Source organism: Nerophis lumbriciformis, linkage group LG03 (genome assembly GCF_033978685.3).
Source record: "Nerophis lumbriciformis linkage group LG03, RoL_Nlum_v2.1, whole genome shotgun sequence".
NCBI classification, from domain to species: Eukaryota; Metazoa; Chordata; class Actinopteri; order Syngnathiformes; family Syngnathidae; genus Nerophis; species Nerophis lumbriciformis.
In genome coordinates, this window is record NC_084550.2 from 42,761,161 (window position 1) to 42,785,018 (window position 23,858).

Consider the following 23,858-nt stretch of genomic DNA (forward strand, 5'->3'; position numbering starts at 1 on the left):
TAAAGCCACAACAACTTTGCCCCACAACACAAAACATACAGCCACAACACCACGTAACTTTGACCCAAAACACAACAATTTAAAGCTGCAACGAAGCAACTTTACACCACAACACAAAACATAAAGCCACAACAAAACAACTTTACCCCACAACACAACAACATAAAGCCAAAACAAAACAACTTAATCCCACAACACAACAACATAAAGCCACAACATAACTTTAACACACAGCACAACAAAAACTTTACTTGGAAACACAACATAAAACCACAGCCCAACAATTTTCCCCAACAACACAACAATTTAAAGCTGCAACGAAGCAACTTTACACCACAACACAAAACATAAAGCCACAACAAAACAACTTTACCCCACAACACAACAACATAAAGCCAAAACAAAACAACTTAATCCCACAACACAACAACATAAAGCCACAACATAACTTTAACACACAGCACAACAAAAACTTTACTTGGAAACACAACATAAAACCACAGCCCAACAATTTTCCCCAACAACACAACAATTTTAAGCTACAACACAACAACTTTACTCCGCCACACAAAAACATAAAACCACAAAACAACAAAACTTTACCCTACAACACAAAACAAAAATGTTACCCGACAACACAACAACTAAAGCCATATCACAACAACTTTACTTGACAACCACAGCACAAAAACTTTACTCGACAACACAACAACATAAATCCACAACACGGCGTAACTTTACTCCACAACACAAAACAAAAACTTTACCTGACAACACAACAACATAAAGCCACAACACAGCGACTTTACCTGACAATCACAGCACAAAAACTTTACTCGACAACACAACAACATAAAGCCCCAACACAACATACCTTAACTCGACAAAAAAACAACATAAAGCCACAACACAACAACTTTACTCGACAAAACAAAAACATAAAGCAACAACTCAACAACTTTACCTGACAACACAACAACTTGCAACTTTACAGTATGTTGTTGTGTTGTAGTGATTGCATTTTTAGTGGCTTTTGTAATCGTGTTGTGGCAGAAAGTTGTTGTGTTGTGTCTTTCTGTTGTTGTTTTGTGGTGTAAACGTACTGGCTTTATGTTATTGTTTTGTGTTGTAAATGTACAGTGTTGTGGCTTTATGTTATTGTGTTGTAGTGATTGCATTTTAATGGCTTTTGCAATGGTGTTGTGGCAGAAGGTTGTTGTGGCTTTTTTCTGTTGTGCTGTGGTGTAAAGTTGTTGGGTTGTGATTTTACAGTATGTTGTGTTGTGGTGTTTGCATTTTAAAGTGGCTTTTGCAATCATGTTGTGGCAGAAAGTTGTTGTGTTGTGGCAGAAAGTTGTTGTGGCGTTTGCATGTGTTGTAACGCATCTCGGCCATAAAATATTAGGTGTTTTTTACATGAAATGTTCTTGTAATTTTTATGTTTTTCGCTACAAATGTCTATTGAGATGTTATTATTTTCAAAGTTGAATCTGGTAATATTCCAGCAAAGTAACTCCAAGACCATAGTCATTTTGGGACTGTAATCTGTTACAGTTACTTTTCATCCCTCATAACATTTGTATATTGTTTGGTTAACAATACATCAATGATTTTTAAAAGTGTTTATGTCAGTAATCCACTCAAAGTGTTTTTATCCATTTGCATGTTGAATAAAAATAAGGTTGACTTCCCCATGTGACCTGAGGCCATTTATTAGCTCCTCTTTCCAATTCACGGAGCAAAAGTCAAAAGAGCAGTGTCAGTGATGGAGGAACGACATAAAAACATCAGTTTTAAATGTGAAATACAAACACATAAAAACATCAGTTTTAAAAGTCAAACATAAACACGTACAAACAGCAGTTTTAAATGTCAAACATAAAAACATCAGTTTTAAATGTCAAACAAACACATAATTCATCAGTTTTAAATGTCAAACATAAACACTTACCAACGTCAGTTTTAAAAGTCAAACGTAAACACATAAAAACATCAGTTATAAGTGTCAAATATAAACATATACAAACATTAGTTTAAAATGTCAAACACATAAAACATCAGTTTTGGATGTCAAACAAACACTTACCAACGTCAGTTTTAAAAGTCAAACGTAAACACATAAAAACATCAGTTATAAGTGTCAAATATAAACATATACAAACATCAGTTTAAAATGTCAAACACATAAAACATCAGTTTTGGATGTCAAACAAACACCTCAAAACATAAGTTTTAAATGTCAAATATAAACACTTACAAACATCAATTTTAATGTCAAACATAAACATATAAAAACATCAGTTTTAAATGTCATACATGAACACATAAAAACGTCAGTTTTAAATGTCAAACACATAAAAACATCAATTTCAAATGTCAAACAAACACATAAAACATCTGTTTTGAATGTCAAACATAGACACATAAAACATTAGTTTTAAATGTCAAACATAAACACTTACCAACATTAGTTTTAAAAGTCAAACGTAAGCACATAAAAACATCAGTTATAAGTGTCAAATATAAACACATACAAACATCAGTTTAAAATGTCAAACACATAAAAACATCAGTTTTAAAAGTCAAACATAAACACATAAAACATCAGTTTTAAATGTAAAAAATAAATACATAAAAACATCAGTTTTAAATTTCAAACATAAACACGTAAAAACATCAGTTTTAAATGTCAAATATAAACACACAAAACAACATTTTTAAATTTCAAACATAAACACATCAGTTTTAAACATCCAACATAAACACATAAAACATCAGTTTTAAATGTCAAATATAAACACCAAAAAAATCAGCTTTAAATGTCCAACATAAACGCTTACAAACATCAGTTTAAAATGTCAAACACATAAAAACATCAGTTTTAAACGTCCAACATAAAAACATAAAACATCAGTTTTAAATGTCAAATATAAACACCAAAAAAAAATCAGCTTTAAATGTCCAACATAAACACATAAAACATCAGTTTTAAATGTCAAATATAAACACACAAAACATCAGTTTTAAATTTCAAACATAAACACATAAAAACCTAATTTTTAAATGTCAAACATAGTCACATAAAACATCAGTTTTAAATGTCAAACACATAAAAACATCCATCCATCCATCTTCTTCCGCTTTTCCGAGGTCGCGTCGCGGGGGCAGCAGCCTAAGCAGGGAAGCCCAGACGTTTCTCATCGTCTATAGTCTATACATACATACATAAAAACATCCGTTTGAAAAGTCAAACATAAACACATAAAACATCAGTTTTGGATGTCAAACATAAACACATCAAACATACGTTTTAAATGTCAAACATAAACACTTGCAAACATCAGTTTTAATGTCAAACATAAACACATAAAAACATCAGTTTTGAATGTCATACATAAACACAAAAACATCAGTTTTAAATGTCATACATAAACACATAAAAAGATAATTTTTAAATGTCAAACACATAAGATCAGTTTTAAATGTGAAACATAAACACATAAAAACATCAGTTTTAAATGTCAAACATACACACTTACAAACATGAGTTTTAAAAGACAAACATAAACACATAAAAACATCAGTTTTAATGTCAAACATTAACACTTACAAACATCAGTTTTAATATCAAACATAAACACACAAAAACATCAGTTTTAAAAGTCAAACATAAACACATAGAACATCAGTTTTAAATGTCAAACATAAACACATAAAAACATCTGTTTTAAATGTCAAACATAAACACATTTAAACATCAGTTTTAAATGTCAAATGAAAACACATTAAAAGATCAGTTTTAAATGTCAAACATAAACAAATACAAAGATCAGTTTTAAATGTCAAAAATAAACACATAAAAACATCAGTTTTAAATGTCAAACATAAACACATAAAAACATCAGTTTTAAAAGTCAAATATAAACACACAAAACATCAGTTTTAAATTTCAAACATAAACACATACAAACATCAGTTTAAAATGTCCAACATAAACACATAAACATCAGTTTTAAATGTCAAACATAAACATTTACAAACATCAGTTTTAAAAGTCAAACATAGTCACATAAAACATCAGTTTTAAATGTCAAACATAAACACGTACAAACATCAGTGTTAAATGTCAAACATAAACACACAAAAACATCAGTTTTAAATGTCAAACATAAACACATAAAACATCAGTTTTAATGTCAAACATAGTCACATAAAACATCAGTTTTAATGCCAAACATAAACACATAAAAACATCAGTTTTAAATGTCAAACTTAAACACGTAAAAACATCAGTTTTAAATGTCAAACATAAACACGTAAAAACATCAGTTTTAAATGTTAAACATAAACACGTAAAAACATCAGTTTTAAATGTCAAACATAAACACGTAAAAACATCAGTTTTAAATGTCAAACATAAACACATAAAACATCAGTTTTAAATGTCAAACATAGTCACATAAAACATCAGTTTTAATGTAAAACATAAACACATAAAAACATCAGTTTTAAATGTCAAACACAGGAAAAAAAAAGAGGGTCCAAGTACACACACCTTCACTTCTGCTCATAAATCATTGGGGGGAGTTGATGCCTCACCCTTTATAAGTTGAAGTGCCTCACTCTTTACAAGGTGGAGCCTCACCCTTTATAAGGTGGAGTGCGGTCCTGCAGGAACAAAAACTTCCAGAAAAGTCAGACGAGTGTTCGGTCTCACCATGAAAAGTGTCCTGGCGTTTGTGTTGCTGCTGTGTGTGTGTGGAAGACACCTTTGTGTTCACATCAAGGTGAGTGTGTGTGTGTGTATATATATATATATATATATATATATATATATATATATATATATATATATATATATATATATATATATATATATATATATATATATATGTGTGTGTGTGTGTGTGTGTGTGTGTGTGTGTGTGTGTGTGTGTGTGTGTGTGTGTGTGTGTGTGTGTGCAGGTCAAGGTGAGTCTTCCACTCTCAGGACACAACAATAGGTACACATGAATCAGTACTCCATTATTTTTCAACATTATGTTTTGATGCTCGTAAAATGATAACATTTTGTTGTCATATTTTATATTTTATTTTTGGGAAATTCTACTTATTTTCCGTAAAATGACAACTTTATTCTCCTTCGTAAAGCCTTTTTTCTCTCATAATATTCATATTGTATTTTTGTAAAATGTCTGCTTTTTTATAGGATAATTCTAACTTTATTCCGAGAAATTTCACTTTTCTTTTCTCACGACTAAAATGTTTTTATTTTAATTATTTTAAAATGTTGACGTTTTTTTTTTTAATTATTAAATCCAAACTTCATTTTAGGAATATTTGAACTTTATTCTTAAAGTAATGCCTTTTTTCACCATAATATTGCTATCTTATTCTCGGAAAATTCCGATGTTATTCTTGTAAATTTAGAGTAAATTTCTTAACTTTATTCTTTAAATATTGTACTATTTTAGCCGCATAAAATGTCCCAAAAAATGTTTTAATAACATTGCTTTCTAATAATACTGTAATATTTATTCTCATATTTCCGTGTTATTCTGGAAAGTTAGATAAGACACTTTTTATTTTGAATATAATGATTTAATTGTTATAATATTTCTACTTAATGCTTGTAACTTTTTTTAAATATGAATATTTCAGCCTTGATAAGAAAAGAAAAGTCTACACTTTATTTTGCTAAATTAAATATTGTACTACTTTAGTCTCATATAATGTAAACTTTAGCATCTAAAAAATGACCTAATTTCTTTCCAGTAATACTTTTTTTCTCATAAATATTTCAACATTCACTCTGGAAAATTAAAAACAAAGTTTGTTTGGAATATTATGACTTTGTTATAATATAATATAATATATATATAATAATTCTACTTGAAGCTTGTGACTTTTAATATGGCTACTTCAATCTTGTAATATAAGAAAACAAGTATCGACTTTATTTTTGCAAAATTAGATATTGTTCTACTTTAGTCTGTAAAATATCAACATTACTATCTGAAAAATATAAAATGTATTTTTAAGAATATTGTAATATTTTAGTTTCATAAATATTTCAATGTTACTCTGGAAAGTTAAATAGCAAATTTTATCAGGATTATTAGGACTTTATTGTTGTAATATTTCTACTTGATGCAAGTAACTTTTTCAATATAACTATTACAATCTTCTGAGATAGGAAAACATTTTTTGCAAAATTTGATATTGTACTTTAAATGTCATCATTATTATCTGACAAATACTACATTTCTTTATAATAATATTATAATATTTCTCATAAATATTTCAATATTCCATCCATCCATTTTCTACCGCTTGTCCCTTTCGGGGTCACGGGGGGTCGCTGGAGCCTATCTCAGCTGCATTCGCGCGGAAGGCGGGGTACACCCTGGACAAGTCGCCACCTCATCATATTAATTCTGGAAAATAAAAAATGTAATTTTGGGGAATTTTATGACTTTATTGTTGTAATCTTTCTACTTAATGCAAGTAACTTTTTTTAATATAACTATTACAATCTTCTGAGATAGGAAAAAAAAAAATATTGCAAAATTAGATATTGTTCTACTTTAAATGTCACCATTATTATCTGAAAAATACAAAATTTCTTTATAATAATATTAAAATATTTCTCAAAAATATTTCAGTATTTCATCCATTCATCCATTTTTCTACCGCTGGTCCCTTTTGGGGACCAGCGGGGGGTGCTGGAGCATATCTCAGCTAAATTTAAATTTTAATTATTTGGAATTTTATGACTTTATTGTTGTAATATTTCTGCTTGATGCAAGTAACTTTTTTAATATAACTATTACAATCTTCTGAGATAAGAAAACAACTATTGTAAAATTAGATATTGTTTTACTTTAAATGTCACCTTTATTATCTGAAAAATACCAAATTTCCTTATAATAATATTATAATATTTCTCATAAATATTTCAATATTTATTCTGGAAAATCACAAATAAAATATATTTTGTTTTTCCTGACTTTATTGTCGTAATATTTCTACTTGATGCAAGTAACTTTTTTTTAATATAACTATTACAATCTTCTGAAATAGGAAACAAATTCTTGCAAAATTAGATATTGTTCTACTTTAGTCCTGTAAAATGTCAACGGTATTATCTGAAAAATACCACATTTATTTCTAATAATATTGTAATATTTTAGTTTCATAAATATTTCAATGTTACTTTGGGATGTTAAATAGGAAATGTTATCAGGCTTATTTTGACGTCATTGTTGTAATATTTCTACTTGATGCAAGTAATTTTTTTGCAATCTTCTGAGATAGGAAAAAAATCCTGCAAAATTAGATATTGTTCTACTTTAAATGTCACCATTATTATCTGAAAAATATAAAATGTATTTATAATAATATTGTAATATTTGATTTCCATTAATGTTTTAATGTTACTCTGGAAAGTTTAATAATAAATGTAATTTGGTATTTTATGACTTTATTGTTGTAAAATGTATACTTGATGCAAGTAACTTTTTTTAATATAACTATTACAATCTTTTGAGATAAGAAAAAAAATCTTGCAAATGTAGATATTGTTCTACTTTAAATGTCACCATTGCTATCTGAAAATTGTCATTATAATATTTCTCAAACATATTTTATTATTTCTTCCGGAAAATCAAAAATTAGATTTATTTGGAATTGGGATGACTTTATTGTTGTAATATTTCTACTTGATGCAAGTGACTTTTTTAAAATAACTATTACAATCTTCTGAGATAAGAAAAATCTGAAAAATATCAAATTTCTTTCTAATAATATTGGAATTACGGTATTTAGTTTCATAAATATTTCAATGTTAATGAACGTTGGCGCGTGCTGCTGCCGCTACTCATCAGTTTTATCTCTTGCCTTAAGTTGTTTTGGGTGCTTTTGAAGTTTCTTTTTTGACTGAATAGGCCCTGGTACATGCTCACTTTTACTGCACTTTTAAATTATTATTTTGTCATAGTAATCTAAGAAATACTTTACCTGCTGATCATCGGAGTTTGGCGAAAGACGCCACTTCTAATTTTCCGCCACAATGTTGATGACCAGATCAAATGTTTGGATCCCGCTGATGTGGATTCTTTTGACCCACGTCCACTCTCCGGTGACTGCTCTCCTCCAATATTCTGTTGCGGACCTCCTGCGACTCCGTTCTGGACTGTTTCATCCCCAGCCAGTGACGCTTTACCTCCATCCATCCATCCATCCATCTTCTTCTGCTTATCCAAGGTCGGGTCGCGGGGGCAGCAGCCTAAGCAGGGAAGCCCAGATTTCCCTCTCCCTAGCCACTTCGTCCAGCTCTTCCCGGGGGATCCCGAGGCGTTCCCAGGCCAGCCGGGAGACATAGTCTTCCCAACGTGTCCTGGGTTTTCCCCGTGGTCTCCTACCGGCTAGACGGTAGGAGGCGTTCGGGTGGCATCCTGACCACCTCATCTGGCTTCTCTCGATGTGGAGGAGCAGCGGCTTTACTTTGAGCTCCCCCCGGATGGCAGAGCTTCTTACCCTATCTCTAAGGGAGAGCCCCGCCACCCGAGGGAGGAAACTCATTTCGGCCGCTTGTACCCATCTTGTCCTTTCGGTCATAACCCAAAGCTCATGATCATAGGTGAGGATGGGAACGTAGATTGACCGGTAAATTGAGAGCTTTGTCTTCCGGCTCAGCTCCTTATTCACCACAACGAATCGATACAGCGTCCGCATTACTGAAGATGCCGCACGGATCCGCCTGTCGATCTCACGAGCCACTCTTCCCTCACTCGTGAACAAGACTCCGAGGTACTTGAACTCCTCCACTTGGAGCAGGGTCTCCTCCCCAACCCGGAGATGGTATTCCACCTTTTTCCGGGCGAGAAATATGGACTCGGACTTGGAGATGCTGATTCTCATCCCAGTCGCTTCACACTCGGCTGCGAACCGATCCAGTGAGAGCTGAAGATCCTGGCCAGATGAAGCCATCAGGACCACATCATCTGCAAAAAGCAGAGACCTAATCCTGCAGCCACCAAACTGTATCCCCTCAACGCCTTGACTGCGCTTTACCTCCACCTGGACATAGGCTACCAGCCTTACCGAAGGTACATCCACCGTGGGTTCCGCAGAAATCACCAGCTCAGTGTCAACACGCCAATAAAATCAATTTGATCCAAAACACGTCGCCCGCCACGGAACATCGGCCAGGGAATCGACCACAAAGTGTTAGCCGGCCGAGCTAGGGCGGCTAACCCAATACATCAAAATGACAGCGCTAACGTAAACTTCGGTCTCCTTAACATCTGCTCACTCACGAGCAAAGGACATCTCATCCATGATCTCCTTGCTGACCATAAACTGGACTTCATCTGCCTAACAGAAACATGGCAACACCTCAGTGATTACACGGACCTTAACCACGCGTCTCCTCCCGGGTTTGTTTACACTTCCAAACCTCGCGCCACTGGTCGCGAAGAGGGTCTCGCGATGATCTATCGCGAGAAGTGGAAAGTCTCACCGGTGTCTTCTACCGCCTTCTGCTCCTTTGAATGCACAGTTTTGCAGCTATCTGTACCCACTCCCACAATCATTGCTGCTGTTTACCGACCACCAAAATACAACAAAGATTTTATTTGTGATTTTTCTGCTTTCCTTGCTCATCTTTCTTCACTTCCCCCTAATATTGTACTGCTGGGGGATTTTTATTTTCACATGGACAATCGCCGGTGATTTTTCAACCTGTCTTCAAAGCTTTGGTCAGCAGCAGTACATCAACTTCCCTACTCACTGTAAAGGGCACACACTTGATTTGGTTTGCTGTTCAGGTGTAAATTATGTTAATGCCACTTCCAATTCACTACCTTACTCCGATCACCTGCTAGTATCTTTTACTGTCAAATTAAGTTTTTCTACAATTACCTTTCCCCGCAATATCTGTTTTCGCTAAATCAAGGACATCAACCCTGACACTCTTTCCACCGCCATTGATAGTGACTCTCTTTCCTCTCCCGATGAACTGGTCACCTACTACAGCAATAATCTTCATCATCTACTGGACATGCTGGCACCAGAAAGAAACAGAAGTGTCTCTTTCACCAACTCTGCACCCTGGTTTACTCCCACACTCCGCAAATTAAAAACAAAGAGACGCCAACTTGAACGTATTTACAAAAAAACTGGTCTGACTGTATACAAGGACATGTACATCCAACACTTTCAACATTACAAAGACAGCCTAAACAACACCAAATCATCCTACTACACAACTTTAATTATTTCTAATGAAGGCAACTCCAAGACACTTTTTTCTTTTCTTGGCATAATTTCAAATCCTTCGCACTCACTTCCTTCTCATAAGGCCTCAACCTCTTTTTGTTGTTCCCTTATGCAGTTTTTAAATTCCAAAATCACACAGATTCATCAACATATTCCTTCTTCTGCCATTCATTTTCTAGTTTTTCACTGCCTTCTCAGTTGGACATCACTGCACTTATCCGTCGATCCAAGCCATCCACCTGTCTTTTAGATACCCTCCCTGCTGCTTTGGTGAAAGTCTGCCTCTCCTCACTGATCCACCTCATCACGAATATCATGTATTCTTCTCTCACCACTGGAATTGTTCCCTCTGCTTTCAAAACAGCAGCCATAACACCAATTTTGAAAAAAAACAGGCTCAGATCCAAATAATTTTAATAATATTCGTCCCATTTCAAATCTGCCATTCATCTTAAAAATCCTTGAAAAAACTGTCTCCTCCCAACTTCACTCCCACCTACAGTTAAATAACCTATATGAACAATTCCAGTCTAGTTTCTGCCCCTTGCACAGCACTGAAACAGCACTTGTAAAAATCACAAACGATCTCCTCCTGGCAGCTGATTCTGGTCTTCTCACTATCCTAATCCTCTTAGATCTCACTGCAGCCTTTGATACTATTTCACACACTGTCCTCCTCTATAGATTGCACAGTATTGGCATCACAAGCACTGGTTAGATCATATCTATCCGACCGCACTCAGTTTGTTCAACTCTGTTCATTCAAATCCCCTCTGTCTCCCGTTTTCTCTGGTGTGCCCCAGGGCTCTGTTCTTGGTCCCCTGATTTTTATCATTTACATTCTTCCCCTTGGCAATATTTTCCATAAATTTAAAATACATTTTCACTGTTATGCGGATGACACCCAGCTCTACATCTCAACCAAACCAACTGCTTCTCTTCCTCCTTCCTCCCTTACAAACTGCCTCAGTGAACTCAAGCAGTGATTCTCATCCAATTTCCTTCAACTCAATAGTAATAAAACCGAAATCTTACTTGTAGGTACAAAATCCATTCTCGCCAAAACCAACAGCTTGTCCGTTACTCTCAGCAATTCCTCTGTCTCACCCTCCTCCCAAGTCAAGAGTCTAGGTGTCATCCTCGACAGCACACTCTCTTTTCAAGCCCACATAAACAACATTACCCGGTCTGCTTACTTTCATCTACGAAACATTAATCGACTTCGCCCATCCCTTACCCCACATACTGCTGCCATACTACCCTTTGGCCTTGTCACCTCTCGCCTGGACTACTGCAACTCTCTCCTGTTTGGTCTCCCTCTCAAGTCACTTCACTAACTTCAGCTTCTCCAGAACTCTGCAGCCCGGATAATCACCAGAACCCCTTCAATCCAGCACATTACCCCTGTTCTGCAGCAACTCCACTGGCTACCCATCAAACACCGTATCCACCTTAAAATAATTCTCCTCACTTTCAAAGCTATCCATAACCTCTCTCCGTCATATCTCTCTGACCTGCTCAATGTTGCCACGTTCTCACGTTCCCTAAGATCCTCTTCATCCATCCATCTCACTGTCCCCTTATTTAAACTGTCCACTGTGGGTGATCGAGCTTTCAGTCACTCAGCCCCTCCTCTTTGGAACTCATTATCATCAGACCTTTGTAACTTAGACTTAATATCCCTCTTCAAATCAAGACTCAAAACACACCTATTCCTGACTGCTTATTCATTGTAAATCTTATCGATCTTTGTTGTTCTTGTTGTTTTTATTCAATTTATTTTATTGTTTTGATTTTGTACGGTGTCCTTGAGTGCCCAGAAAGGCGCCTTATAAGTGAAATGTATTATTATTATTAGTATTATTATTAATCTGAAGTTGATTGGCAACACTAAATTGGCCCTAGTGTGTGAATGTGAGTGTGAATGTTGTCTGTCTATCTGTGTTGGCCCTGCGATGAGGTAGCGACTTGTCCAGGGTATACCCCGCCTTCCGCCCGATTGTAGCTGAGATAGGCTCCAGCGCCCCCCGCGACCCCAAAAGGGAATAAGCGGTAGAAAATGGATGGATGGATTATTAATCTGGAAAGTTAAATAGGAAATTTTATCAGGATTATTATGACTTTATTGTTGTAATATTTCCACTTGATGCAAGTAACTTTTTAGTATAACTATTACAATCTTCTGAGATAAGAAAAACATTCTTGCAAAATTAGATATAGATTCTTTCACGACATGGACTATGGCGTGGTTTGTTCTCCCGAGGTGCAAGTGATTTGGACCAGACATGGCGTGAAGGTGAATACATGATTTATTTTAACACTATATATCAAAAAGGAACAAACGAAAAGCGCGCACAATGGCGGAGGTACAAAACTAGGCTATTGAAAACAAAACTTGCACATAGGCAGAAACTGTGAACAATTAAACAAAAACACTAACTGTGGCATTAATGAACAAAAAATCTTACTTGGCATGGACTATGAAGTGCGCAGAGGTAAGAGTGTGACAGGGGTATGAAGAGCATAAATGCGGGATGTCGCCAGAAAGACAAACGGAAAACAATGAACTTAAATACTACAGACATGATTAACGAAAACAGGTGCGTGACTCAAAACGTGAAACAGGTGCGTGATGTGACAGGTGAAAACTAATGGGTTGCTACGGTGACAAACAAGAGTGCACAATGAGTCCAAACGTGAAACAGGCAGAGGTGGGTAGTAACGCGCTACATTTACTCCGTTACACAACTTTTGGGATAAATTGTACTTCTAAGAGTAGTTTTAATGCAACATACTTTTACTTTTACTTGAGTATATTTATAGAGAAGAAACGCTACTTTTACTCCGCTACTTTTATCTACATTCAGCTCGCTACTCGCTACAAATTTTTATCGATCTGTTAATGCACGCATAGTTTGTTTTGGTCTGTCAGGCAGACCTTCATAGTGCCTGCGTTTCAACAAATACAGTCACTGGTGACGTTCACTTCGTTCCACCAATCAGATGCAGTCACTGGTGACGTTGGACCAATCAAACAGAGCCAGGGGTCACATGACCTGACTTAAACAAGTTGAAAAACGTATTCGGGTGTTACCATTTAGTGGTCAATTGTACGGAATATGTACTGTACTGTGCAATCTACTAATAAAAGTTCCAATCAATCAATCCAAAGTGTGAAGGAAAAAAGACCATTTTTTATTTCAACCGTACATCCTGTCAAAAGCCTAAAGACTGACTTCACAGTTCCTGTCTTCACAATAAAAGTGCTGCTCCATCGCGCCTGCGCTTTCAAACTAAGAGTCTCCGAAAGCCAGCACAAACAAGCTAGCAAGCTACGGAGTTTGCCGCCAATGTATTTCTTGTAAAGTGTATAAAAACAAATATGGAAGCTGTACAAATAAGAAGCCAAAAACCAACCACTTTCATGTGGTATTAGACAGAAAGGAGGAACTTTTTTTCTCCTCCATTTGAAAACGTGGACGTTATCATCACTACTGTCTGAATCAGGTAATACACCAACTTATATTCTTGTCTTCATGAAAGAAAGGAATCTATATGTGTTAAACATGCATGTATATTCATTAAAACACCTTTAACATGTAAACAAAAACGGCAAAATAAATAAATATAAATTATATACTGTATATATCAATGTATGTATATATATATATATGTATATATATATATATATACATATATATATATATATATATATATATATATACATACATATATATATATATATATATATATATATATATATATATATATATACATATATATATATATATATATATATATATATATATATATGTGTGTGTGTGTGTGTGTATATATGTTACTCATCAGTTACTCAGTACTTGAGTAGTTTTTTCACAACATACTTTTTACTTTTACTCAAGTAAATATTTGGGTGACTACTCCTTACTTTTACTTGAGTAATAAATCTCTAAAGTAACAGTACTCTTACTTGAGTACAATTTCTGGCTACTCTACCCACCTCTGGAAAAAGGTGAAACTAATGGGTAACCATGGAAACAAGACAAGGGAGTGAAAAGCCAGAAACTAAAGAGTCCAAACACTAAACAAAACAAAACATGACTAATACAAAACATGGTCACACAGACATGACATATTCTACTTTAAATGTCCCAGTATTATCTGAAAAATACTACATTTCTTTATAATGATATTGTAATATTTGATTTTCATTAATGTTTCAATGTTACTCTGGAAAGTTAAATAAGAAATGTTATTTGGAATTTTATGACTTTATTGTTGTACTATTTCTGCTCGATGCAAGCAACTTTTTTTAAAATATAACTATTACAATCTTCTGAGATAAGAAAACAATTCTTGGAAAATGACATATTGTTCTAATTTAAATGTCACCATTATTACTATCTAAAAAATACTAAATTTATTTATAATAATATTAGAATATTTCTCATAAATATTTCAATATTTATTCTGGAAAATCAAAAAATTAATTTATTTGGTATTTTATGACCTTATTGTTGTAATATTTCTACTTAATCCAAGTAACTTTTTTAATATAACTATTACAATCTTCTGAGATAGGAAAACAATTTTTGCAAAATTAGATATAGTTCTACTTTAGTCTGAAAAATGTCAACGTTATCTGAAAAATACCAAATGTTTTTCTCATAATATTGTAATATTTTAGTCTCATAAATATGTCAATGTTACTCTGGAAAGTTAAATTGGACATTTTATCAGGATTATTATGACTTTATTGTTGTAATATTTCCACTTGATGCAAGTAACTTTTTAGTACAACTATTACAATCTTCTGAGATAAGAAAAACATTCTGGAAACATTGGAAACTATTCTTGTAAAATGAGATATCGTTCTACTTTAGTCCTGTAAAATGTCACCATTATTATCTGAAAAATGTCAATTTTTTTCATAATAATATTGGCAGCATGGTGGCCACACAATACGTAGGTCCTTGGTTCGATCCTGGGCTCGGGATTTTCCTCTGTGGAGTTTGCATATTCTCCCCGTGACTGCGTGGGTTCCCTCCGGGTACTCCGGCTTCCTTCCACCTCCAAAGACATGCACCTGGGGATAGGTTAATTGGCAACACAATTGGCCCTAGTGTGTGAATGTTGTCTATCTGTGTTGGCCCTGTGGTGAGGTGGCGACTTGTCCAGGGCGTACCCCGCCTTCCGCTCGAATGCAGCTGAGATAGGCTCCAGCACCCCCCTAGTTCCCGAAAGGGACAAGCGGTAGAAAATGGATGGCTGGATGGATGGATGGATGTAATATTTGATTTTCATAAATGTTTTAATGTTACTCTGGAAAGTTAAATATGACATTTTATCAGCATTATTATGATTTTATTGTTGTAATATTTCTGCTTGATGCAAGTAACTTTTTTTAAATATATTCTGAGATAGGAAAAACATTATTGCAAAATTAGATATTGTTCAACTTTAAATGTCACCATTATTATCTGTAATACACCACACTTCTTTATAATAATATTATAATATTTCTCATAAAGAGTTCAGTATTTATTCTGGGAAAAAAAACAATTTAATTTATTTGGAGTTTTATGACATTCTTGTTGTAATATTTCTATTTAATGCAAGTAACTTTTTTTAATATAACTATTACAATCTTCTGAGATAGGAAACTAATTCTTGCAAAATTTGATATTGTTATACTTTAAATGTCAACATTATTATCTGAAAAATACCACAGTTCTTTTTATTAATATTAGAATATTTCTCATGAATATTTCAACATTTATTCTTGAAAATCCTAAATATGTTTGGAATTTTATGACTTTATTGATAAAATATTTCTATTTTATATCTATGGGGCGGTATAGCTTGGTTGGTAGAGTGGCCGTGCCAGCAACTTGAGGGTTGCAGGTTCGATCCCTGCTTCTGCCATCCTAGTCACTGCCGTCGTGTCCTTGGGCAAGACACTTTACCCACCTGCTGCCAGTGCCACCCACACTGGTTTAAAAATGTAACTTAGATATCAGGTTTCACAATGTAAAGCGCTTTATGTCACTACAGAAAAGCGCTATATAAATATAATTCACTTCACTTCACTATTTGATATGTTTTTTCATATAACTGGTTTTAATCGTGTAAAATAGTCTCAACTTAAATTTAAAAAAAAAAGTATTATTGACTTTACTGTTACTATATTTTGTACTATTTATGATTATTAGTTCCCTGTCATAGAACTCCATTATTATTATTTTGAAATGGTATCCTGTTTGACTTTGGCCAAAAGCAGCAGGAAGAAAGTGTGCAGCGTTTGTATTTCCTCCTAAACGTGTGTGCACTCAAAGTCTGACTGTGTTGTTGTTGCATGAAGAAAATGTCAATGTTGATGTTCGGCGTCCAAAGGTCGAAACGTGGAATACAAAACAAAAACAAATGTTTGCACTGTGACTTGAAAGCTTTAAGTCCTTTCAGCACATCTTAAATGGCACTTCAGTCGCACCTTGACCTACCAGTCCAGCAGAAGGTGCCGTCCTCTGGTCTTAGTCCTGCGAGTAAACCAGGTCTTTTTCACCAAAACGTCCCTCTAACGCTCTTCTTCTCCTTCCCCTTCCTGCCAGGATGGAGACAAGATCTTCCCCCTGCAGGCGGTGAAGCAGCTCAAGGCGCTGATGGATGTCGGCCCTCAGCTCGCCCAGAGCGTCGCCGAGGCCGTGTGCGCCGACCCCGTCCTGCCGCAGGCCTTCTCCCCTGTGTGCCAAGACGGAGGGGCCGCCGCTGTTTTCTCCAGGCTTGGTAATAAAAAACAATCCAAAGAGATGTAAATATGTTCAAAAATTGCAACATTAGGCTCCAAACTTTTTCTTTAAAATTCAATAGTCATTATTATTGTTGGCTTCATTTGAAGTTGTCAACATACTTAAAGGGGAACAGCACTTTTAAAAAAAAACAATTCTTATGAAAGACAAGAACACTCATCTTTCATTTTTCTGTGCAGAAAACTGCTAGTAAGAGGCGGCTAACAATGCAGGAAATGGGGATACAATCTATTCCGCCTATACAGCACATTAAAAACTATTTAAAGACCTTTACATGCTGTAAATACGTACTGTATTTTCCGGACTATAACAATTTTTTTTTTTCCACGCTTCGAACCCTGCAGCTTATAAAACGGTGCAGCTAATTTATGGATTTATTTTCGCTAAAAATGTTTTGTATTCAACAAATAGTTTTCATAAAACACCGACAGAGACACTGAGTAGGTGTGTTGTTGTCTGTGCTATGGCGCCATCTTTTGGACGGGTTTGCTCAACAGAGGTGCTGCAGGTTGAACGTCTGCAGTGTTTCCTTCTGTTTAGTGCCTTGAACCCAAAGTACAAGTGCCGTTTTGTCTACTAGTGGTCCATTGCGTTTCTACCCGTATTGATTTTTCGTTCATCACTACACGCAACGTTTGTAAGTTATACAATATAACTAAAACAATTCATGCTTACTAAACCGTCACATGTCTGAAAGAATATTTTTGTGCATATTTGTATGTGCTATCGTATTGTAATAAAGCTAGCGCCATTGGCATTAGCCAATATGTTATCTGTCACGTTGGGGGGGTCGCAACTTGCTGCGGGTTCGTTCTCCCAGAAATGCAGACGGACTACTCCGGACATGGCGTGCAGGTAAAAACATGATTTATTCTTAACAAAATCAAAGGAGTACAAAACAGAGAGCAAGCCGACAGAATAACGTGCCTGATCGCACTCGAAGCTAAACTAAAACTTAGCATAAACTATGGATGACAAAAACTTACTAACAGTAGCAGGAACAAACAAAAACTTACTTGTCAAGGCATGGAACGAGCAGAAAGAACGCATGAAAAAAAAAAATTGCATGAAACAAACAATGATGCCAGGCCGACTGACTGGCAAAAGCAGGCTTAAATAATGCCTCTGATTAGTGCTCGGTTAGCAGGTGAGCGGCCGAACACTAATCAGAGACAGGTGAACATAATTAGCAACCATGGCAACCAAAACAAAGTCAGGGAGGTACACACAGGAACTAAGGAGTCCAAAACTAACAGAACATAACTACACAAAACATGATCTAGACCACAGATCATGACAGACCCCCCCTTAAGGACAGATGTCCAAAAAAAAACAAAAAAAAAACAAGCAGGGTCAAAAGTCACGGGAGGGCGGAGGGAGGACTTGGTGGTGGGTCGCTAGACCAAGTGTCCCCGCAACCAGCGAGGGAGAGTCAGGTGGCGGCGACGTGTTGAACGCCGCTGCACTTGGCGAGGCGGGTGCACTTGGCGAGGCGGGTGAACTTGGCGGGGCGGGCGACCTTGGAGCGGCCACATCCGTGGTCGACGGGGAGGTAGGCGCGTCGGCGTCGTCGTCGTGGCAGGCTTGGAAGCAACGGACGAGTCAGGCGTGGACATAGCAGACGTGGACGCAGCAGCAGACGAGTCAGGCGTGGACGCAGCAGCAGACGAGTCAGGCGTGGAGGCAGCAGCAGACGAGTCAGGCGTGGACGCAGGTACAGGCGGCGAAGCTTGGCGTGGTGCAGGTACAGGCGGCGAAGCTTGGCGTGGTGCAGGTACCGGCGGCGAAGCTTGGCGTGGTGCAGGTACCGGCGGCGAAGCTTGGCGTGGTGCAGGTACCGGCGGCGAAGCTTGGCTTGGTGCAGGTACCGGCGGCAAAGCTTGGCGTGGTGCAGGTACCGGCGGCGAAGCTTGGCGTGGTGCAGGTACAGGCGGCGAAGTTTGGCGTGGTGCAGGTACAGATGGCGAAGCTTGGCGTGGTGCAGGTACAGATGGCAAAGCTTGGCGTGGTGCAGGTACAGGAGGTGAAGCTTGGCGTGGTGCAGGTACCGGCGGCGAAGCTTTGCGTGGTGCAGGTACCGGCGGCGAAGCTTGGCGTGGTGCAGGTACCGGCGGCGAAGCTAGGCATGGTGCAGGTATCGGCGGCGAAGCTTGGCGTGGTGCAGGTACAGGCGGCGAAGCTTGGCGTGGTGCAGGTACAGGTGTAAGCCGAGGTGCAGGAATAGGTGTCAGCCGAGGTGCAGGAACTGGAGCTTGAGCCAGCCGAGGAGCAGGAACTGGAGCTTGAGCCAGCCGAGGAGCAGGAACTGGAGCTTGAGCCAGCCGAGGAGCAGGAACTGGAGCAGGTGCTAGCCGAGAAGCAGGAACTGGAGCAGGTGCTAGCCGAGGAGCAAGAACAGGAACTAGACATGGTGGCGTCTGCAAGCCCACCGGAGATGATGGTGGCGTCTGCAAGCCCACCGGAGATGATGGTGGTGTCTGCAAGCCCACCGGAGATGATGGTGGCGTCTGCAAGCCCACCCGGGCTGAGGTTAGCCATGAGCATGGCGGAGGTGGTCTAGCTGGGGATTGCGGCTTAGCATGCCGACGGACTGGTGGTGGAGGACGGACCGGAGGTTGCTGCCTGGCTGGGCGCAGCTGAGTCACCCCACTAGCACAGCTCCCGGCCCTAGCCCTCCCCTCAAGGAGCGGATACCAGACGCGCTCCCTGCGATCTGGAACTCTCTTTAGGGATGGGTGGAGAGAGGTCAGGAGGAGGGTAGACTCCTCCCCTTTAAATTGTCCAAAATTTCCCTTGTCGCCCCCCACCTGAAGTTGTGTGGGCGGGCAAAAGGAACAGATCTGTGACGTGGGCGAGGCTTGAGTCACTGGGGGCGGAGCTTGAAACTTAGGAGGTGGCGTGCTGTGTCCCGGAGGAGGAGTCTGAGGGAGTGGCGCGTCCTGGCAGCGAAGTGAAGCCCTTTTGGGCGGCTTCCGTCTTAGCTGACGCATCCGGTACTGCGGAGGTGTGGCAATGTCCTCAGGCCATAGGGAGTTGATTGGGATCAACTTTCCATTAGGACCCCACATCAGGTCCTGGCGCTCCAAGGGGGAATAGCGGAGAGTCTCCGCCTCCATTGCCTCCAAATCTATCCACGTACCTATGTCCAGCTCCTCGGAGTCCGTTGCGGAAGAACTGTATGCTGGCATCATTCTGTCACGTTGAGTGGGTCACAGCTTGCTGCGGGGTCGTTCTCCCAGAAATGCAGACGGACTACTCCGGACATGGCGTGCAGGTAAAAACATGATTTATTCTTAACAAAATCAAAGGAGTACAAAACAGAGAGCAAGCCGACAGAATAACGTGCCTGATCGCACTCAAAGCTAAACTAAAACTTAGCATAAACTATGGATGACAAAAACTTACTAACAGTAGCAGGAACAAACAAAAACTTACTTGTCAAGGCATGGAACGAGCAGAAAGAACAAAGGCATTGCATAAAACAAACAATGATGCCAGCCCGACTGACTGGCAAAAGCAGGCTTAAATAATGCCTCTGATTAGTGCTCGGTTAGCAGGTGAGCGGCCGAACACTAATCAGAGACAGGTGAACATAATTAGCAACCATGGCAACCAAAACAAAGTCAGGGAGGTACACACAGGAACTAAGGAGTCCAAAACTAACAGAACATAACTACACAAAACATGATCTAGACCACAGATCATGACATTAACACGTTTGTTAGTGTCTGTGTTAGTATTATTAACTTACAATGGCATTTAGTTTCGTGAATTTACCAAAACGTCACAGTGGAGTTATTGAGTCTGTTTAGCTGATTGGAGAGCTAGCTTGCGCAGCTCGTGGGTCCATGACACTGACTTTTGTTTTGTTTGATCAGCTATTTTACTGCCTTGTTACAGACACCGTTTGGAAACAATTAAGGTATGTAAATAAACATTTATGAACTCTTTCTGTGTAAATAACTCATTTCACAACGTATACATCTGTGGCTTATAGTCCAGTGAGTCTAATATATGGAAAATATGTATTTATTCTAAAATTCAGTTGGTGTGGCTAATAGTCCGTAAAATACGGTAATTTAATATAGTTTCTAAATATAAACATTTTGTCAACAAACATTTACAAAATATTTTTGTGTAAATAACTAATTTCACAAGGTATATATTTGCGGCATAAATATGGAAATTCTTTTTTTTCTGTCAAATTTAGTGGGTGCGACTTACATACCAGTTTATATAGTCCGGAAAACACGAAATGTAATGTACACACTCAGGATAAATATGTAATATTTACAGTACTTTTCTCATTTAAAGCATTACCATTCCTCAGTGTTGGATTTCACTACTGTCAACAACATAAAAAGCATTTTCCGTGTTTGCTACCACTATTGGAGCGTTATCAGTAGTAATGTGCGATACCATTGATTCGATACCGAGTAAAATTTGGGCTGGTATCGGCAATCTGATACCGTTACTTTGTGTAAATACACCTAATATGTCTGCTAAAATGTCCAAAAGTTGTGTATTTCAAATTTCAAAACATGTCTCTGTGTAAAAAATACAAGACAGAGTTGTTTATTTACTTCAAACTCTGAGGTATATTAAGGTAGTGGCGTGAATAACAATGTAGCCAAGCTAATCCAACAGAAATAATGCAGGATAAAATCCTACAAAGTACATAAAAATGGTGTTTTGAACCATGAAAAAAGGAAATGTCCTCCTGTCCCTCACTGACAAAAACGCCTCCAACTGCGTGCCAATAGTTTGGCCGGCTTTCCGGATCAGTTTGTCAATCCGGTTGAAGTCCCTTTTTGCTGGTGCTGCTCCCCCAACAAACCACTGCAAAGTACAGGGCACTGGCCACAACAGACTGTAAAAAAGATCTCCAACAGCTTGCTGCACACATTAAAGCAGTGGTCCCCAACCTTTTTGTAGCTGTGGACCGGTCAACGCTTGAAAATGTTTCCCACGGACTGGGGGGGGGGGGTCATAAAGAAATACAATCATGTTGGCTTACGGACTGTATCCCTGCAGACTGTATTGATCTATATTGATATATAATGTATATATTGTGTTTTTTATGTTGATTTAATAAATTAAATAAATAAATAAATTATTATTATTTTTTTTTATTTTTTTTTATTTCTTGTGCGGCCCGGTACCAATCGGCCCGGTGGTTGGGGACCACTGCATTAAAGGACCTAAGCTTCCTCAGGAAAAAGAGTTAGCTCATGCCCTTCTTGTAAACAGCTTTGCTGTTGTCCTTCCAGTCCAGTCTGTTGTTCAAGTGGACTCCCAGGTACTTGTACTGCCCCACTACTGCCACCTCCCGGCCCTGGATCTTGATGGGCTCCACAGGGGGTCATTTCTTCATTGAGTCGATGAAATAATTGATAATACCTTTTCACACACGGATAGATATGGAAGGGCCTTCTCTGGACAGTTTAAATGAAACAAATCTGCCTTTACAAAGCTAACAATGATTTGTATGATTTGTGTTATTATCATTATAATGTATATATTTTTCATTTCAAGTGAATGTCCTGTTGTCTTCGGACCCGTGTGAGATATGTGCCAACCCCTCCTGCTTCGGCTGCCTGGAATGAGGCTGTTTTTCATCCCCAGCAGCGGAATGACTCTTTAATGGTTGTTTTTCAGGCAGATGACGGCCAAATAAAGAGAATGTACCGTTTTGTCATTTGTTGACTATTGTCTTGCTGATAAAAATGTGTTCTTTGCGTACCTGCCTGTGCTTTGTGTACTTATTCAAATGTAAAAAGCTATGAAGGTTTTCATGATGTCCCCCCAACTATATCAAAAACTGATTTCTAGGAGATTATTTAGTTGGGTTTTCTGCTCATTAGAGGCGTCACTAGGTTTTAGGGAGAGGAAGGGCTTAGCACGCACCTCTTTGGTCCGTATTAACTTAATTATAGACATACTGTACGTTGTCCCTTAATACCATGTTTTTATGATCTACAAACCAGGGTTGTACGGTTTACCGGTATTAGTATAGTACCGCGATACTAATGAATCATATTCGGTACTAAAAAACCTCTAAAAAATACCGGCCCCCTAAAGCCCCGCCCCCTGTCGTCGTCACGTCGTATCATTGCTGGTTTACTAGCAGAGGAGCATGTTCGGCAGCGCACAATCACGGAGTACTTACAAGCAGACACAGTGTGTAGACAGAAAAGGGACAACGAACGCATTTTGGTCTAAAAACTAAAGATAAAGGTGAAGTTATAACACTGAAACACCCTCAGGAAAAGATGCTTTAAGACATGGCTAGCTAGCTATCAGCTAACGTCCATCCACAGTCTGCAGTGTTTTAGCTACTTCTAAATCACTAATCTTCGCGTCCATGGCGACAAATAAATTAAGTTCCTTACAAGTGTCATTATCACTGCAGGACAAGGAATAGCTAAACAAGCTTCACTATACACTGTAGCTCACCGGCGTCACAATGTAAACAAGCGCCATGGGTGGATCTACACCTAACATCCACTGTAATGATACCAAGTACAGGAACCTATCTAGTCGATACTACTATGATTACGTCAGTATTTTTAGGATCACAAAATCTTCTTTCGTTTTTTTAAAGTTTTTATTATGTTTATAAACTCAGTAAATATGTCCCTGGACACATGAGGACTTTGAATATGACCAATGTATGATACTGTAGCCACTTGGTATCGGATTGATACCCAAATTTGTGGTATCATTCAAAACTAATGTAAAGTATCAAACAACTGAAGAATAAGTGATTAT

At 37.7% G+C, this 23,858-nt stretch overlaps 1 protein-coding gene across 2 annotated transcripts; it reads left to right on the plus strand.

Annotated features, from left to right (window-relative positions):
* The first annotated feature begins 4,694 nt into the window (after positions 1 to 4,694).
* Positions 4,695 to 22,822, plus strand: LOC133576117 (guanylin-like). 2 transcript variants are annotated; one of them, XM_061929120.1, is made up of 3 exons: positions 4,695 to 4,787; positions 16,890 to 17,064; positions 22,623 to 22,822. In XM_061929120.1, exons 1-3 carry the CDS (start codon positions 4,719 to 4,721, stop codon positions 22,691 to 22,693), a joined length of 315 nt encoding a protein of 104 aa, XP_061785104.1. In that variant the 5' UTR covers positions 4,695 to 4,718; the 3' UTR covers positions 22,694 to 22,822. The 2 variants fall into 2 exon arrangements, with proteins under 2 accessions (XP_061785104.1, XP_061785113.1); XM_061929129.1 differs by lacking the exon at positions 4,695 to 4,787 and adding an exon at positions 16,716 to 16,795.
* Positions 22,823 to 23,858: the final 1,036 nt, after the last annotated feature.